Raw genomic sequence first — 19,984 nt, forward strand, 5'->3', positions numbered from 1 at the left:
CCCACATCCAGGGAGGTTCTTGATCGTTCTATGCTTGGCAAACTTCTTTATATTGTGCACTGTTGAAACTGGGATACCAAGGTCTTTGGAGATGACCTTATACCATTTGGAAGTCTTGTGTTTGCCAATAGCAATTCTGATGTCATCAGACAGCTCCTTTGTCTTCACCATTGTGAAAAAGGAACAGGGGCCTACCATGTGGCTTTTTAAAACACTGAAGTCATCATTCATTGGATAATTCGTGTTACATGGGCACCGACAATTATTCACAGCTGAATCTCTTGTGATTTACCATAGGCGAGTCAACATGTGTTTCCATACTAAATTAATGTAAAGGGTGCCAACACCAGTGACACAGCAAGCTTTAGGTTTTCCTATTTTTCCCCTCTTGTTTTTTGTTTTAAATTATTGTTTATCATTTGCTCTTTTGTATTTAACACGAGTGCTCTATACAGAAAACGGTTTCACTTGATTCATTTTTTTCACGAGATATTCCACATTATGTACTTAAACTTCGTGGGTGCCAATAACGATGAGCAGGACTGTATGTCTGATACCGCTGATCCAGCTGTGGTTAATATTTCAGCAGTATCCAGACACTTTTCCAGTGTGCACAAAGGCAACACTTCTGCCCTTAAATTTGCTGGCATTGAAAGAGTGTCTAGACCTATTAGGGGAGGAGACTGGAAAAGGAAAATCCTTAAATTGAGAATCCTATTAGATCTTTATGTTGGAAACCAGAGTTCCTTTAGGATTAAACATCAGACCTGATCGGATATTATAATATGTAACTGAAAATTCACTTATGCTTCATTAATATCATTTTAATGTGGTTTTTGCATTGTTATCTGATAAGATGCCAGTAACATGTGATTGGAAATAGAGGGTATTTAATGCCGCTGTGTATCCATTTCTATAGGACCATGATTAAGGCTGTATGCCGAAATTAGTCGGTCGTGGCTTCATTTCTCCGTAGTCTGGTCTACCATCATTCCTAGTTTTAATGTTTTTGTGAAATAAACTTCAAGTTTTACTTAAATAACTATTTATTTATCTCCTGTAAGTACCACTGTTTCCTTATTGTCTACACTGTTGCATCAGTGTAGTAGTTTACACTAGGAATACAGAGCACAGGGTCTTCTAGGTCATTACTTATTATGTACTATAAGTACACAAAACAATCCAAATCAGACATTGTAAATATGATATTATATAACAATAACAGTGTTTTTCCAACAGTAATGGGTTGCAGGTTCAATCTACACAATCTGTTCTGCTGAGCCTGGCAGTTATTTGTGCCATTCCTTCAGTTCATATAGATACTGAGTAACACGATAAGGCTACATTCATATGGCAGTATTTTACATCAGTATTTGGAAGCCAAAACCAGGAGTGGGTCAAAAAATGCAGAAGCGATGACGTATTTCTATTATACCAGGGGTGCACAACTCCAAGTCGTCCTCCAGGGCCACCAACAGTGCATGCTTTCAGGATTTCCTTGCACAAGGTGTTGGAATCATCACCTGTGCAGGTGATTAAATTATCACCTGCACAATACTAAGGAAATCCTAAAAATATGCACTGTTGGTGGATACTGGACAAGGGTAGCTAACTCAAATGAAGGAAAGACCACTTTCCTTTCCTGAAGGCAACGGTATGATTCCCTCTAAAGTGTGATTAGATTGATCTCCTTCCTTAATAATCCCATTTTAAATGTACATAACACTTACTCAAATTTGAACTACGTTCATACCTTTCCCCAAAGCCAACGTCTTGTGGAACACTGATCTTAAGACATACGATTACTGGAAAAAAAAAAAAATGTAAAAAGTATATTGGAACTTTTCTTTGAGAGGAATACCCCTTTAGAAGTACATTGCAATTTTATCTGGTCATCTTTAAATGTATTGACCTCATGTAACTGCGTTTCCTTGAAGGTAATGCATCATCAGAAAGTAACCAATTGTTTAAATCTGACATTGATGTTAAATAAATACATTAAGGACAGAGTCAGATGGCCATACAAATCAGAGTGAGATCGAAATGCCGTGCACGGACTGGCCGACGGCTCTCCCAGCCCGACTGTCAAAGCTGCATGTATTTCTATGTAGCCGTCAGTCTGGGTCCGGGGTAGCCACTGGCCAGTCCGTGCATTGCGTTTTGATCCCGCTCCGATTTATATGGCCATCGGACTCAGATTTTGATAATGATTTTTTTTTCAATTTTCCATCAAGATCTCTATTTTAAAATAAAATTCTGAAAACTTGCAGTTTTCATAATGACTACTAGATGTATTATTAAAATTCCTACTTCCTGCTCTTTTCAGCAGTTACATGGACATAACCAGCAATAAGCAGTTCCTAGCTCTGACCCTATTGAATTGTATAGAAGGATTTTCTTCATGTTCTCTAAAGTGGGCAAAGGTTAGGAAGTGGAACATGGTCAGTTGTTGTGACATCAGCTATTGAAAATGGTGGAATCTGTTATCAGCTGTATAGAGAAGTTAACCATCATTGTAATAAAGTCTGTGATAATTGAATTGCTGAAAAGTTCTCTGTTAAGAGCAAGATGAACAAGTCTAACATTAGGCCTAGAAACCAGTGCAAAAACTGCAAGTATTTAGTGGTTGTTGTTTTTTCTAGACATTAAAGACTTGATTTAGACAATAAGTAATTTTCTGATGACACATTCCCTTTAAAAATTTAGCTAAGAAACCATTTTTCCACACTGGGAATAACCTTATAACCTGGGTTTTCTTGTAGTTCTCTGCACGCTTTACAGTAATGATTATCCCAACTTTTTTCTGCAACTGGAGCATATTTTGATTTCCAATTAAAATATTGTTCATATCTTGCATTGTCTTTGTCCAACTCTAATAGAAACAGCGCCAGCTCCTTAGGACTATGGAAATCATTCACATGAATGAAGGAGTCAGAAGGGATGAAGCGTTCATAGTTTTTACGAGAAGTTCCAAGGACAACAGGAACAACCCCTACGTCAAAAGAATTGCTCCACAGCTTCTCGGTAATGTAGTCCTTATGGTCAGAATTTTCAAATGCTAAATAAAACTTATATTGTGAAATGGTGCTATAAAAATTATCCCAGCTCAGTTCCTTGTGTTCCTTTCCATATACATCAATATGGATATAGTTTTTCAGTTCCTCATAGTAAGATGTGCGCTTATTGCCTGGGTACCATTTACTTACCACCCAGGAAACAAGCTTAGACTTGGAAGGGATTTTGAAAATCTGTGGTTCCTTCAGTGGCTTTAGAAAACCATAAGGATGAAAAATATCAGAGTCTTCGCGATAAGTCATAGTTAGGTTTATCAGGTTGTCTAACATCTTGAGGTTTTCTATAATAATGGGAGGTTCAACGTTAAACCAAACCCAACGTTGATAGTGTGGTCTTGACCCCTGAGGCAGGTCTTTGTCATACATGATGTCAAAATGATGGATAATCACGGCATCCGCTTGGCGTAACATCTTACGATCTGCTGTCAGAGTGCACCCAGAAATGCCATAAATAGACTGACAAGTGTCCAAAGAAAATAATTCTCCAAATGGCCAAGTCCAGACAAGAATGAGAAGTTGGGTCTTGTCAACATTCTCTTTCGAGGTCCTCTGTATGAGCACAGGATGTGTTTCCTTATTTTGGGTTATAGTTGACAAGTTTTTGGAGATCCATAAAAAAATGAAAAGGACCAACAAAAGAAGACAGCCACACGTCAGAAGCTGCTTGTGATGGCTTTTCTTCATCTTCTGATCAACTGCAAAAAAAAAAGGTTTAGTATTTTTTTTTTTTTTTATGAAGGATCCTGGAACTCACATGTGGGATAATTAGCTGTTTATTGTAGTTTCAACACACAAGTCATCAGACGTCTCAGCCCATGCCAGGCTTTTTTCAATAATGTGAACTAAATACAGTCAAAAGCTTATATAGATCACATCAAGGAAATAACATCATAGCAAAGCTTGAATTTTAATAATCTTAATACTTACACTAACAAAAGTGAGAGTTATAATGATACAGTTGTGATGACATAATTGCTGTTATATTTGATAGAAGGTTCTTGATGGACTAATGAAAAAGAAATTACTGCCGTACCTTAGTGTTCTCATCCACTACTATACCCCTTTATAGAGTATAATGCTCTAAAATATGCTCTCCAAGCTGCATGATCTCCAAAGCTAAGCTATGAAACTTGCTTCTCCTGGACCTAGGGCTACAATTGTTAAGGGAATAGGTTTATATCAGATTTTCATATTAACCCCTTTCCGACCATGTCAGTAATAGTACGTAGCTGTGCCCTGGGACTTATGGACCAGCTACGTATTATTATGCGCACTGCGATCGCGCCCGCACACAAGCGGTGAGGGGCGATAGCACCGGGTGTCAGCCGATTGTCACAGCTGACACCCGGTGCTATGTGCTGGGAGCGGTCCCGCACCGCATCCGGCACATTAACCCCCGCAATGCTGCGATCGAAGTCGATCGCAGCATTGCGGTGGCAAGGGGGGGGGGGTGTGTTTGTTATACTCACCTCTCCTGCCGGCATCCAGCAATGTCTGCGGCGGCTTCCGGATGTTGCCATGACGACCCGATGTCGTCATGACAACATCCGGGTCACCAGGAGGCAGGACGTCACTTTGGTCATGCGCAGTGCGCGACCAAAGTAATGTTTCCCCAGTGTGCAGTGCTGACAGGCTGCATGTGTGACGCCCTGCTGCGCACGGTGCCACAGAACCCAGAAGGCTGCACGGATGGATTTCTCCACAAGAGGCCCTCACTACATGCAAACACCTCCACCTTCCACCTCATACCAGCAGAGGGAGCCCTGATAGGGATATATAAAGGGAAGGTGGAGCCAGGCAGCTGAGACTAGTGTGAGATTAGTTTCAAGTGGGTGTTCAGAGAGCAGCACGCAGGCTGCTGGGTGAGGCAAGCTAGGCCTCCAGCAGTACTGAAGCCTAGTGAGGGCCCCGAGCGTGGCTGAAGGCGAGTGGAAGAAAGGAGTGATCAAGGGGGCAGAGAAGCATACCAGGCTCACCCCAGTATACACACCGGACACCGGGTCCGAGCCTACAGGGACCCTTCACACCCAGTAGGGTTAACCGGAATCCCAGGAGGACTACAAGTCCCTGGTAAACCTGAAGCTAGACACGTACAGGACCAGGTACCATGAAGGCCCCGACATCCAGGGAAAGTGGTCACCAACCGGAGGTCCTACTTCAGAGCAACAGGTGGAGTAAAAAGCAAGACACATAAGCTAGGCACAGTTGCAGGCTGGCCAGGAGCTTACACAGAGGCAGACACGGATCAGGAGGCCTTATGCCCGCTCCCTGGGGAGAAGTCCAAAAGTGCCCCCTTCACCTAGAGTACCCTGGACCATATCTACCAGCTGTACCAGTAAAGGTAACGAAGCAAAAACCCCTGTCTCTGTCCATTACTCCGGCTGCGCCAACTACCTGCACCACAACGCCCAACGCTCCCATCATCTCTCTATTTACACTGCCCTGAGGCCCGCTCCACCTGTGAGGAGCTGTACCATCTTTAGCTGCCTTGTCACCTGCCTCAGAGGACTGCTGCAGCGCTGGTGACCTTCACCAGACACCACAGGTGGCGTCACGAATTCTCAGAACTTTTAGTAGTAATCGCTACCCCTTTTGTGCACTGTCCGCCCTGGGCCAGCCACCGTGATATACATATATACTGTCCCCAAACAGTAAGGCCCACGGGGGCGCGACACATGACAAAGGGAGCTGCTGCTCTCTATGCCATGCAGCCGACCAGGCTGCAAAAAGTGAAAGTCCCATAGTGGGACAAAGTGTAAAAAAGTAAAAAAAAAAAAAACAACAACAATAAAAGTACACATATTTGGTATCGCCGCGTCCGGAACGACCCGACCTATAAAACTGTCCTACTAGTTAACCCCTTTAGTGAACACGGTAAAAAAAAATAAAAAACGAAGCAAAAAACAATGCTTTATCATTATAAAGCCAAACAAAAAATGGAATAACACGCGATCAAAAAGATGAGTGTAAATAAAAATGGTACCGCTAAAAACAAGCCACTACACAGCTCCATTGTCTGAAAAAAAAAAAAAGTTATAGCTCTCAGAATAAGGCGATACAAAAAAAAATTATTTTTTCTAGAAAATCGTTTTTTATTGTGTAAAAGCGGCAAAACATAAAAAAAAAACAAAAAAAAAAACTACTATATAAATGCGGTACCGCTGTAAATGCACTGACCCGAAGAATAACGCTGCTTTATCAATTTTACCACACGCGGAACGGCATAAAAAAAACAAAAACCACAATACCAGAATTGTTGGTTTTGTTTATTCTGCCTTCCAAAAATCAGAATAGAAAGCGATCAAAGAATGTCACGTGCCCAAAAATGGTACCAATAAAAACGTCAATTTGTCCCGCAAAAAACAAGCTGTCACATGACTCTGTCGGCCAAAATATGGAAAAATTATAGCTCTCAAAATATGGTGATGCAAAAACTAGTCTTTGCAAAAAAAGCGTCTTTTAGTGTGTGACAGCTGTCAATCATAAAAACCCGATATGAATCTGGTATTGCTGTAATCGCACCGACCCGAAGAATAAAGTCGTCTAATCACTTATACCACACGAGGAATGGTGTAAAAAAATAAACTCTAGGGTTATGGTTGTGCTAGAGTTAGGGTTGTATTAGGGTTGGGGCTAGGGCTGGGGTTTTTTCAAAAGCAAAGAAATAAAAACAAAACACGACAATATGGCGACCAGTGTTGAGCGCAAGTGCTCGCTACTTGAGTTTGCATCGGGTACTCGGGTATGCACTGAGTATCGCGGGTGCTCGAGTGACATGCTCGAGTCTCTGCCCCATATGCTTCGCGCCAAAAAAAATGTTGCTGAGATCGCCTGCCATGCACGAGCGATGCCCGCATGTTTTTTTTGGGTGTCTAATAACCGTGAAACATGCGGGCGGGGACTCGAGCATGTCATTCGAGCGCACGCTGTACATGGTGCATACCCGAGTACCCGATGCAAACTCAAGTAGCGAGCACTTGCGCTCAAGACTAATGACAACTTATTCAATATGATGACCTAATGTTATCAAATTCTGTCGTACCTTTGGGTTCAAAGTGTACACTATACCCCTTGATAAAATTCTTGAGGGGTCTAGTTTCCAAAATGGGGTCACTTGTGGGGGTTTTCCACTGTTTAGGCACATCATGGGCACATCCGCTAATTATTCAAGCAAATTTTACATTCAAAAAGTCAAATGGCGCTCCTTCCCTTCCGAACCCTGCCGTGCGCCCAAACAGTGGTTTTCCCCTACGTATGGGGTATCTGCTTACTCAGGAGAGATTGCACAACAAGTTGCATGGTGCAATTTCTCCTGTTACCCTTATGAAAATGCAAAACTGGGGGCTGAAAAACATTTTTGTGGGAAAAATGTGAAAATTTTATTTTCACGGCTCCATGTTATTAACTTCTGTGAAGCACCTGGGGGTTCAAGATGCTCACCACACATCTAGATAAGTTCCCTGAGGGGTCTAGTTTCCAAAATGGTGTCACTTGTGGGGGGGGTTTCCACTGTTTAGGCACATCAGGGGCTCTCCAAACGCAACATGGCGTCCGCTAATTATTCAAGCAAATTTTACATTCAAAGTCAAATGGCGCCCCTTCCCTTCTGAGCCCTGCTGTGCGCCCAAACAGTGTTTTTTCCCCACGTATGGGGTATCTGCGTACTCAGGGGAAATTGCACAACAAATTTTGGGGTCCTTTTTTCCTGTTACCCCTGCAAAAATAAAAAAATTGGGGTCTAAAGTAACATTTTTGTGAAAAAAGTTAAATGTTCATTTTTTTCTTCCCCATTCCAAAAATTCCTGTGAATGTGGTTTTGAGCACCTTGAGGGGTGCAGTTCTTAGAATGGTGTCACCTGGGTATTTTCTGCCATAAAAGCCCTTCAAAATCACTTCAAATGTGATGTGGTCCCTAAAAAAATGGTTTTGTAAATTTTGTTGGAAAAATGAGAAATCGCTGGTCAACTTTTAACCCTTATAGCGCACTGATAAAAAAAATTTTTGGTTCCAAAATTGTGCTGATGTAAAGTAGACATGTGGGAAATGTTATTTATTAACTATTTTGTGCAATATATCTCTCTGATTTAACGAAATAAAAATTAAAATTTTGAAAATAGTGAAATTTTCAAAATTTTCGCCAAATTTCCAATTTTTTCACAAATAAACGCAAGTGATATCGAAGAAATGTCACCACTGTCATGAAGTACAATATGTCACGAAAAAAACAATCTCAGAATCAGCGGGATCCGTTGAAGCGTTTCAGAGTAATTACTTCAAAGTGACAGTGGTCAGAATTGTAAAAATTGGCCTGGTCATTAACGTGCAAACCACCCTCGGGGGTAAAGGGGTTAAATTCATCAGTAAAGAAACTTTTGACAGTATTTTTGCTTCTTTTTTTTCCCATATCACTTTCAGTGTTTAATAATGACCTGTGACTTCATAATGACCTGTGCACACGCTCATTAGATGCTTCAGTTTAAAATATAGGGTCTGAGTTGTCTATTGCAGCTAATGTACATGTGGATTTTCCTAACAAAAATATAAGTGTATTAATCCAGTGGCCAATTTGAAAATTTAAGTATTTTTTAATGCTGTATATGCTGGGGACACATACTTTTAAACAGAGAAACCTGATTATAAATGTCATTTGCTGATAATACATTCACTTTAAAAGGGAACTTTTTAAATTCACTTTTGCTCCTCCATCTGAGAGCAGAAAAATGTAAGGGCAAGAGACCTTGATTCCAGCAATGTGTCACTTACTGGGCTGCTTGCTGCAGTTTTAATAAAATAATTGTTTTATTTGCTGCAGATCTAGCAGTTCTCAGAAAGCTGAGCTCTGTATAACCCCACCCCCACCACTGATTGTCAACTGTGTACTCTGTGCATAGGCAGAAAGCTGCCAATCAGGGATGTGGGTGGGGTTATACAGAGCTCATGAATATGGAGGACTACATGGCAGCAGATTTACTGGCCCTCTAATGATAATCTCCTGTTGATAAAACTTTGATTTTTATAAAGACTGCAGAAAGCAGCACATAGTAGAATCGGGGTCACTGTCTCTACATTATGCTGCTCTCAGATTAGGTGGGAATATCCTGGTGACAGACTCCCTTTAAAGACTAGGCAAGATCCACCTTTAAAGAGTATACTGCATGATACCCCAACAGTGAATTCCCCCTACATGCACATTATGATTACCAGAGCCGGTGTCACCACCCAGCGCACCCGGGCAAGTGCCGGGGCCCTGGACAAATGAGGGGGGGGGGGGGGGGGGGGCGCTCACCATCTGGAACAATGCTGCTTCCTGGCATCAGCTCTGGGTAGCGTCTAGAATGGAGTTGCTCATGGGAGGGGATGTTATGATTGGAAGCGGCGGGGCCTCATCCAGTTCTGTGTGCACCCGATAACAGGATGCAGCGTGGTGCTGGCGAGGCAGCTGGACATGAGGTGATACTTCACGACACAAGATCCTGGGAGGACTGAGGAGCTGCATAATGGCTCTGTGTGGAGATGGGACTTACTATGAATTTTAGTTTTTTTCATACATAGGACTATGTGTAAGTGGTCTGATACGGTGTTTTGGGGGGCATAAAAAAGTTGGAACAGGTTACTACATGGGGAGGTTGCATGTAGTTTGTCTGGCACAAGGAATGCACGCACGGTTCTGCAGGTTGTGTTTTTTTTTCGTAAGTAAGGATGAGATGTTGGGGGTCTTGCAAAGGGAAGGGGGTGATGCATGTGACGCACCCCCTGGGGCTGTGGGGTACTCGGTAGCCGGGCCAGTCCTTTTTGGGGTAGTCACGGTGGCAGTGACCTGGTCCGTGGCCCAGGGCGGTCAATAAGAAAAGTTAATTGGGGAAATAATGTTTTGTGACGCCACCCGTGGTATGCGGCTATAGGTGGCCGCCGCTGCTGTTCAGATCTACTGGAGCTGTTGGTGATGCAGCAGAGATGGTTTAGCTCTCCATGGGTAGAGCTTGGCCCCAGGGCAGTTAAATAGGAGATTTTGGATGCTGTTGTGGCGCCCCAGAGGGTTCAGTTGCCACAGAGGTACTGCACCTCACCCAGGAGGTGTGGTGTGTCCTTCTCTCAGGTAAGGAGGGAGTGCTACCCGGGACCCCAACACCCGCATTCAACACTACTCCAGGCCGGCTGGAAGGGCATTATGCACTTCTTCTGCTGCCCTGTCCCTGGCTGGAGTGGGGGGAACCAAAGAAAGGGGGAACCAGTAGTGGGTGTGGGTGGAGGAAGCAGTTTAGAGGAGGACTTTTACAGGTGTATATAAAGGGAAGCCATCTTAGAGGAGTTAGTCAGAGTGGATTCAGTGAGAGAAAGGAGGGGAGCAGAGTCTCTTTAGGAGCTCTGCTCCATGAGTGGGGCCTAGTAAGAGAGGTCCAGGAGGGGAGCAGAGGAGAAAGGCTCCAGTAACATAAGGGATCCCAGGGGGTACGGTGAGTGCAGGACTGCACCCGTACGCCCGAATCTGCCAAGCGTCAGAGGGATCAGGCCGCAAGAAAGGAATCGGTCCCTGGACCAGCCGTGTTACTCCAGGTCTCGGCTGGAAAAACCAGAGGCTTCTGCACTTCCATGGTGCAGTTGCCACAGTCTCACCCTAGTCACCGTGAAGGGCATCAAGTAGGTCCGGGAACTCCAGGTTGCCCAGAGGGACTTCTGAGCACCTGATCGGGACTGTGTGTGGGGAAGCGCAGGGCAGGAGGGAGAAGACCCAGCGCGGGAAGTTGGTCTAGAAAGGAACATACAAGAGCGGGGTCCCGTCAAGCGCTCCCGATATACTTGAGAAAGTGCTGAACCCCTTGGCCGGTAGATGCAGTGCGACACGGGCGGCTGACACCCGTACAGTGTACCTGAGGAACTTAAACAGAACTGTGAGTAAACTCGGATGACTGCACTTCACTGCCTCCGTCAGTTATTTCCGCTGTGCCATCTCTCCTGCACTACAAGCCCCAGCATCACCACCATCTCTACTACACTGCCCTGGGGCCCACTCCACCTGTGGGGAGCCGTTCCAACCCAGCTGCCCTATCAACCGCCCCAGAGGTCCGAAGCAGCGCTGGTACTTATTACCAGAAACCACAGGTGGCGTCACGAACACTTTATAAGCACTACAAACCCCATATAAATATTTCTCCCCTTTTTGTTGACCGCCCTGGGTCACGGACCGGGCCGCCGCCACTGTGACATATCCATTCCCCAGTATCTACCGGCCCGGCACCGAGTACCCCACGGCCCTGGGGGCTCGTCATTGGTGTTGTGCAGGTGATGCAGCAATTAAGTCAAGGACACAGCAGGATTCAGTCTTCAAGTGTTTACTCACAGTTCTTATGATGTTCCAGGTTACAACTCCCAGCAGGTTATTACAGCCCACTGAGTCCTGTGTCCTCCAGGGAAGTGATTCAACCAACTCTCAGATAACTTGGGTGCACTTGAACGGGACCCCTTTCTTGTGTACCTTTCCCGGGTTGTCTCTCTGTGCTGGCTCTCGCCCTCCTGCCCCGCGCCTCACACAGTGTCCCAAACCCCTGGCAGCGGGCCTTGTGGGGCGACGTCCTCTTTGTCTCCCTGGTCCTATATAGCCACCCTTACAGCGAATGTATGTGTTTTGTTTTTGTCTTGCAGTCCTCCACTAGTCTAGGGCCGGTCCCCTACTGCGACTGGATCCCTTCACGGTCAGCGTGAACTCTGGCGCACCGGTGGACTCCGCACTTCCCCTGCCCCTAGGATCCTTTCTGACTCTGGAGCCCTTCTCATTGCTCTGGTCTTCTCTCTTCACTCTCCTACTGGGCCCCTCTGACTGGGCCCTCACTCTGTCTGGAACCTACTCCTCAATGGTTCTCCCTTACTGGCCTCTTCTAGAGGTTTCTACCTGTTTTTTATACTCTGTCATGTGACCAACTGTCACTCTACGTGATCCCTTCTACCTTCAGTCCTTCCTTCAGTGCTCCCCTAAACTACTTCCTCCACCCACCTCCTCTACTTAGTTCCATCCTCTAGACAGGGACTAGGTCTGTGCTCTCCCTTAGGAGCAATCTTGCCCTTCCCTAATGGAGTGGTGTGGTGCTGAATGTGAGTGGGTGGGTCCCGGGTAGTGCTCCCTCCTTACCTGAGAGTGGGGTACTACACCTCTGGCTGAGATGCCATATCTCTGTGGCAACTGGACCTGCAGGGACGCCACACATGTATGGTGCTGCATGTTGTGGGGCTTGCATAGGGAATGGGTTAATGTTGCATGTTGGGAGTCTGTGACATGCAGAAGTAGTGCTGTTGCTTTAAAAGCATTCAGCAAGTATTAGAAGTAACATAAGCACATGAGACAGGAAGTGTTGTCCTCCAGAAGCATCAAGCAACTAGAGGGGTTAACACAGTCACAGGAGAAGGGGAGTGTCTTAGCAGAGCCCCAGGGGGATTGTGAGGAAGTGGTTTACTGTCTGGCTGGAGCCAAAGAGAAAGGTGGTGTGTGTGTTCTGTATCTCACAGAAGCACCCCTGCAAGTGAAAAGGATTCATGTCAGGAGTGAAGCTAAGCACAGGTCAGGTAGAGTTCCTGAACTAGCAGTGCAGAGTATTGTCAGGCATAAAGATAAGGGCTGGTAGATATGGTGTCACAGGGATCATCACCCTCAGCAAACCCTAGCCCCCCCCCCCCCCTTCTCCATCTCACTGTGCTGTAAGGAATGCTGTGTTCGTTAATGTGCCTTTGTATTAGAACTGTGCTGTCCTGTACTACTGGGAAAACTGTGAACTGCTGTGCTGCTAAGGAAACTGTACTGTTTGTCACTGGAGCCTGTTGCTCATAAGACAACTTGCACTGGCTATGCGTCTTCTTATTAAATGCTATTGTACTACCGTTTATGAGGACTCGTCAAGTGTGTCTGGCCAGCAAGTGAAACAACCTACGTGTCTGTGCCTGAGGGTCAATACCCCTGTGTGCCTGAGAGAAGCTGCAGCACATGGTCCATGGTCGCCCTGAGTAACGGTTCCCCCAGAATTCCAAAGAATTCATGTAACCTGTCTCGCCCCTATCTGAACCTAGCGGCGTGCGTGTAACAAGTCTTGCACAGGGAAGGTAGTGATGCATGTTCGGGGCCTTTCACAGGGAACGTGTTAAAAGGGGTTATCCATGACACCTCCTTCTCATCCCCCTCACTTGGCCCCAATAAAATAATAAAGCCTATATTTCACCTCCCATGTCGGCACTCGCGGTCCCGGGGTTCTCGTGATGTTGTTGCGAAACGTGACCCCGGCACCCAATCAGCGCTGGCGTCACGATCCACACCTTCGTACGAACTGAACATGAAGGTCATGTCAAAGATCAGCTGTAGCCCTGACTTCCTCTTCACGTTCGATTTGTTCAAAAGGTGTGGCCAGAGACTTCAGCGCTGATTGGGTGCCAGGGTCACGTGTTCTAACAGCATGGGAGCCCCGGACAGAGCAGGTGCCGACACCACAGGAACAGCTCGGGAGGTGAGTATAAGCTTTATTATTTATTATTTTATTGGGGCCAAGCATAGGGTATGAGAAGCGATTGTCTCAGTAGTGGGCAACCTCTTTAATTTAGCATTTTGTGGATCTTGCACACGGAAGGGGATGATTTATGTCATTAGTCTTGAACATGGAATGTACTAATGCTTCATGCACAGGTCTGCATGTTGGGGGGCTTGTCCAAGTGGGTGATGTTGAGGGTCTAGCACAGGGAAGGGGATGATGTTGCATTTCATTCCTCTTGCACATGGAATTTGACTGATGCTGCATGCACAGGGCTGCATGTTGGGTGCATCATGAATCGTGGTAGGTGTTAAAAGGGCCAACTGAGACTCTTGCCCAGGGTACACAAAAACCAGGAGCCAAACCTGATGATCACACAACATTGCCTCCAACAAAGTATAATGCAGCTACAGTAACTGACTCGCCCCCTGGGCCATGTTTGAGGAATACCCGGAGCCGGATCTGTTGGGGGTAGTAGTCCTCGTGGCGGTGACCCGGTCCGTGCCCAGGGTGTCAAACTAAGTGGCGGAATTAGTATATGATGTTTTAGTGTTCGACTACGCCACCCGTTGAATGCGGCTATGGAGCCGCCGCTGCAGGGCAGACCGCTGAGGCCGGTGATATGGTTGTGCAGCGTAGATGATATAACCCCCAACGGGAGGGGTATGGCCCCAGGGCAGCAGATGTGAATGATAGTGGTAGTGATGGTGCAGCAAGGAAGCTCAGAGATGTGTGGTGCAGTTTCAAGGCTTTTACTCACAGGTGTTGCTCCGGTCACTTCGGCCAAGGGTGACCACCCGAGCCGTGCTGCGTCCACCAGGTGCGGGACTCGGCCAACTCCCAGGCAGTTCCAGAGCGTGGTCCTGAGCTCCCCTCTCGTCCTTCCTACAGGCCGTCCTCACCAGGGACCCACCTATGTCCGGCTTCCTCGGGCCTTATGGGGCAAAACCTCTCTCCGGTTTTCCTGACCCTATGTGGCGTGCCTTCCTGGTGGATGTGGCGAGGGGTCGTGCCAAAGCTTTACCACGACCTCCGGTTTCTGGCTAAGGATGATTTGCCTCCACCAGCTTGGGATCCGGTACCCTTCTCTGCCAACCCCTCACCCGTTCTGGTTCACTCGTGGGATCTCAGGGTTCCCTCTGCTTGCGTCTCTGGGCCTTTGTAGTGCCGGCGTCCCTGCCCTCTGCTAGGCAGGGACGCTGTTCCCCTCACCGCTCTGCTCCGTGCCCGGCGTCCCTCTCCCGCTCTGCTGGCAGCGCGCGCTCCTTCCCGGCCACTGTGCTTAGGGCGCGCGCGCGCGCCCTCCCTCCCTCTTAAAGGGGCCGCGCGCGCCGTCCTAAGGAGTCCCCGGCCAATGGCCGGAGGACTTTACCATATATAAGGCACCTCCTCCAAAATGGAGGTGCCCGAGCAATGTTGTTGCACTGTTCACTACTCTGCTTCAGCCCTCAGGTCCCGTTGCCAGTTACCTGCCAGTTACCTGCCAGATTCCTGCCTGATTATCTGCTACCTGCCTGCTAGTCTGAGGTCCGACGGTCTGCCTTACTACTCCTGTCAGTCTGTCTAAGGACCAGCCTGCCCGCTCACCTGGGAGCGCACATCAGCCACCTGCCTGCTTGCCTGAGGTCCGACGGTCTGCCTTCCAACTCCTGTCAGTCTGTCTATGGACCAGCTTGCCCGCTCACCTGGGAGCACACACCTGCTACCTGCCTGCTAGTCTACCTGGAGGCTCCGCCGTCACGTGCTGTGACCACCTGCCTGTCCAGTGACTCCTGCTCGCTCACCTGGGAGCGCTCATCTGCTGCCTGTCTGCTAGCCTACCTGGAGGCTCTGCCGTCACGTGCTGTGACCACCCGCCTGTCCAGAGACTTCTGCCCGCTCACCTGGGAGCGCTCATCTGCCGCCTGTCTGTTGGTCTTCCTGGAGGCTCCGCCGTCACATGCTGTGACCACCCGTTCATCCAGAGACTCTCGCCTGCTCACCTGGGAGCTCACGTCTATCATCAGCCGCCACAGGTCGTACCAACCCTTTACCTAGAGACTGCCCCGGTCACTTGCCGTGACCATCTGCCCGTTCATTCAGAGACTGCCCCGGTCACTTGCCGTGACCATCAGCCCGTTCATCCAGAGACTGCCCCGGTCACTTGCCGTGACCTCCAGCCCGTTCACTCAGAGACTGTCCCGGTCACCTGCTGTGACCTCCTGCCCGTCTTCCCTGGTCGCCACCCGCTCCCTTACAAGGACTGCCCCCTTGTATAGTAGCTCAGAGGTTCCGCCTCCCAGACCCGTTACAGCCTTTCCTTGTGTTCCCTTTTCTTCCTCTCTCTGCTTCAGGCCTGGCTCTGGAGCTGGGCCCAGACGGAGCCACAGCTCCCCCTCAGCCCTCTCTGGCTGAGCTCCTCTCTCTGAACAGACTCTCCTCTGAACAGGACCCTGTCTAAAGATGGTGCCCACCTCTTATACTCCCTCTGACACCCGAGCCCAGGTGACTAGCACCCAATGGGCTCCTTCCTATGCCCAGAGTCCCTCCCCTGACTGCTCCTACACTACTGGGATGTTCCTCCCCCCCTCCCACTCCAGCCAGGGACAGACGCTGTCATACCTGCACATCTATCTGGTGGGAGTACCGTTGTTCTGTCCCCCGGAAATGGGATGAGTGTAGTGCATGCAACTAGCTGAGCTCAGTCCCACCCTCCATCCTTACCCGGGAGTGGAATACCACACCTCTGGATCGAGGTGCAATACCCCTGTAGCAGCCGAGCCCTCGGGGTGCTACATTCCCCCCTGGTAAACCACAGCACGTCCTCGGGCTGGAAAAGAGCAAAAGCAAATTAAGACATACAAAAATTTTTAAAGTATACACTCACATGTAAGACATATTAACTATGAACTCATCCCTTTATGGGAGATACTCTGTTCTTCTTTTAACGTTACAGGTATAAAACATTACGGAAACATTATTAGACTTTCTGCACACACTTATAAAATACCATTAACTTTGTTAGCATAATATAAAACATTCTTGACTAATACGTCCTCAATCCCTGGCCACCGTGCAACTTGTGACCAGGTAAAGCGCAACAGTCACTAGAGAAAAACAGTTCTTTATAAAACCAGAAGGGGGCGCTTTAGGAAGCGCAACTATTTACAGGGTATGGCCGCTCTCAGTCCTCGGCCAGTGGGGAATAGGGGCACACAGGAAACAGTCCCTTAAACAGTTCCACACTAGTCCCAACGGGGACCACACTCCAATTAGCAACAGTTCACATAACAGTTCTTGTAACAGTTCTGGTACCCTGACGGGTAACTATATACAACTCCTTTGTTTATGCTACTTCCCTTCAGTAGCGGTATCCTCTCCTTGTCTCCTCCTGAGGGTAGTCTTCAGACCCGTCCGGGTCCTCTTGGTCTTCCTCATACTGCAACTCCTCCTCAGTCAGCCGGTGTACGTGGAGGGCGTACGGTCCTTTGGCACACTGATGCCGGGTGAAGGTGACCTCATCACCCGGGTAGAGGTCACGTCCTCGGTGTCCCTCCGGCAGGTGGCTCTCAACATCCCTGCGGGTAACAAAGACATCGCCGGGGGTTCTGTGATCCCGGATAAAGCCCCAGCCGTGCTCCATTTGAAACTTTATTACAGTCCCGGTGGCGCGGGGACCGTGGGCCGCACGGCGGTTTTGTCGGGTCCGGCTTTTCTGCTCCGCGCTTTGGACCTGCAGCCGCTCCTCGCGGACCCGCCTCTCTCGCCGTTCCCTCTGAAAGACTTCCAGTTGTTGTCGGCAACAGTCCTCACGTTGGGCTGCGGCCGCCCGGGTCTCTTGGGTGAACCCCATGAGGTCTTCGCCGGTGGGGTCCCACGCAAATTGGGCCTCCTCCCGCAGGAGCGGAACAATTTTGGCGGGTGCCGGAGCCGGGATCAGAGGCTCACACAGAGGCCATTCCTTCCGGAGGCGAGGGTTGATGTACTCCGGTGGCCACACGAAGGGCAGCCCGTCCGGGCTAGTATGCTGCGTGAATAGATCTTCGCCCAGGGGCAGCACTGTGGAGGTTGAGGGCGCTGTGGGGGCAGCGGCGCCCGGATGCACCAGGCCTTGCGACCAGGCCGGTGGCACTCTGAAGGTGAAGGGTACGGTGGAGACTGCGGCGCCCGGGGGTACTCGGCCCTGCGACCAGGCCGGGGGCACTTCCTCTTTTGCCGCGCTCAGGGTCAAGGGGCGTGGCGTAACAGAGGGCGCGACCGCGGCTCCTGCCGCTTGAGGCCTAGTTGGAAGCAGCGGCGGTGCGGCAACGGGCACGGTGAGTGGAACTTCGGGCTCTGCGACGGGGAGCTGGGGCAGGCTTACGGCTACGGGGCACGGGGTGATGACGTCCCCATTACCTGCTTCCATCTCTGCGGCTCCCTCCGCGGCGTCGTCTCCGGCCTCCGTTCCTCCTGCACCATCCTCAGGGGCAGACACGCTCCACGTTGCGGGTGGCATCCTCTGCTGGCGGGTTCCAGCCTGCTGGACCATCTCTCTCCTCCACTCGGCCAGTGCTTCTTGCTGTACCCGGGCCATCTTCCGGGCTAAGGCCTCCAGCGCGGTCTGTGCACGCTCCCGATTTCTGGGGAGCTGTGCCAGGATCTCCACCAGGCCTTCCGGGGTGGCAGCCTGCAACATGTTCCGGACCACAGGGTCGGTGCTGATTGACTCTTCCTCCATCTCCGGGTGCGATCTGTCCAGACTCCTCCAGGCCGCACCCATCTTCTCTGTTTTGTTCTGTATCCGCCCCCATTGAGGGTGGTCCCGGGGCAACTTAGTGATTGTCAGTTCCAGGGGCAGCCCTCTCACGCTGATGGACATTTCTATCATTGCAGTCTCTGCTGGTGGAGGCGGTTTCCGCTTTTGGCGCCATTCCTGGACCTGGCCCACGATGGGAGGTGGCCTCTTGCCACCCTCTGGCACGCCCATAATGGAGTCCGCTCTGCCAGGGCGGGAAATCGTCTCAGATGGCGGGAATCGTCTCCTTATGGCGGGAAACTCCGTGGATGGCGGGAAAAGGCTGCAGATGGCGGGCAAACGGCGGGAAACGACCCGTGATGGCGTCCGATGGCGGGAACCCTCTGGAATTGGCGGGAGACTCCTTTTTACGGTAAATATGAACTTTTCTTCAGGCACGCAGTACCCGTTGGTTGCGGGCACGTGATCCTGCCGACTACGCCAAAGTTGACTCGCCCCCTGGGCCATGTTTGAGGAATACCCGGAGCCGGATCTGTTGGGGGTAGTAGTCCTCGTGGCGGTGACCCGGTCCGTGCCCAGGGTGTCAAACTAAGTGGCGGAATTAGTATATGATGTTTTAGTGTTCGACTACGCCACCCGTTGAATGCGGCTATGGAGCCGCCGCTGCAGGGCAGACCGCTGAGGCCGGTGATATGGTTGTGCAGCGTAGATGATATAACCCCCAACGGGAGGGGTATGGCCCCAGGGCAGCAGATGTGAATGATAGTGGTAGTGATGGTGCAGCAAGGAAGCTCAGAGACGTGTGGTGCAGTTTCAAGGCTTTTACTCACAGGTGTTGCTCCGGTCACTTCGGCCAAGGGTGACCACCCGAGCCGTGCTGCGTCCACCAGGTGCGGGACTCGGCCAACTCCCAGGCAGTTCCACAGCGTGGTCCTTAGCTCCCCTCTCGTCCTTCCTACAGGCCGTCCTCACCAGGGACCCACCTATGTCCGGCTTCCTCGGGCCTTATGGGGCAAAACCTCTCTCCGGTTTTCCTGACCCTATGTGGCGTGCCTTACTGGTGGATGTGGCGAGGGGTCGTGCCAAAGCTTGACCACGACCTCCGGTTTCTGGCTAAGGATGATTTGCCTCCACCAGCTTGGGATCCGGTACCCTTCTCTGCCAACCCCTCACCCGTTCTGGTTCACTCGTGGGATCTCAGGGTTCCCTCTGCTTGCGTCTCTGGGCCTTTCCTTGTGTTCCCTTTTCTTCCTCTCTCTGCTTCAGGCCTGGCTCTGGAGCTGGGCCCAGACGGAGCCACAGCTCCCCCTCAGCCCTCTCTGGCTGAGCTCCTCTCTCTGAACAGACTCTCCTCTGAACAGGACCCTGTCTAAAGATGGTGCCCACCTCTTATACTCCCTCTGACACCCGAGCCCAGGTGACTAGCACCCAATGGGCTCCTTCCTATGCCCAGAGTCCCTCCCCTGACTGCTCCTACACTACTGGGATGTTCCTCCCCCCCTCCCACTCCAGCCAGGGACAGACGCTGTCGTACCTGCACATCTATCTGGTGGGAGTACCGTTGTTCTGTCCCCCGGAAATGGGATGAGTGTAGTGCATGCAACTAGCTGAGCTCAGTCCCACCCTCCATCCTTACCCGGGAGTGGAATACCACACCTCTGGATCGAGGTGCAATACCCCTGTAGCAG

General features: G+C 49.4%; 1 protein-coding gene across 2 annotated transcripts in view; it reads right to left on the reverse strand.

The window, feature by feature from the left end:
- Positions 1-19,984, reverse strand: part of LOC141174498 (4-galactosyl-N-acetylglucosaminide 3-alpha-L-fucosyltransferase 9-like) — a 75,448-nt gene that overhangs the window by 37,021 nt on the left and 18,443 nt on the right. Inside the window, exon 2 of one of the 2 annotated variants that reach the window (XR_012252894.1) lies at positions 1,754-3,769. Coding sequence is in view for 1 of the 2 variants with exons in the window: in XM_073659429.1 (XP_073515530.1) it covers positions 2,703-3,758 (1,056 nt within the window). In the remaining variant the exon portion in view is untranslated. Of the gene's footprint in view, positions 1-1,124; positions 3,770-19,984 lie in introns of those variants that run through there. The other variant, XM_073659429.1, reaches the window with a different exon arrangement.

The sequence above is a fragment of the Phyllobates terribilis genome, unplaced genomic scaffold, assembly GCF_046119375.1.
Source record: "Phyllobates terribilis strain yellow unplaced genomic scaffold, ASM4611937v1 Scaffold_13__5_contigs__length_258822181, whole genome shotgun sequence".
NCBI classification, from domain to species: domain Eukaryota; kingdom Metazoa; phylum Chordata; class Amphibia; order Anura; family Dendrobatidae; genus Phyllobates; species Phyllobates terribilis.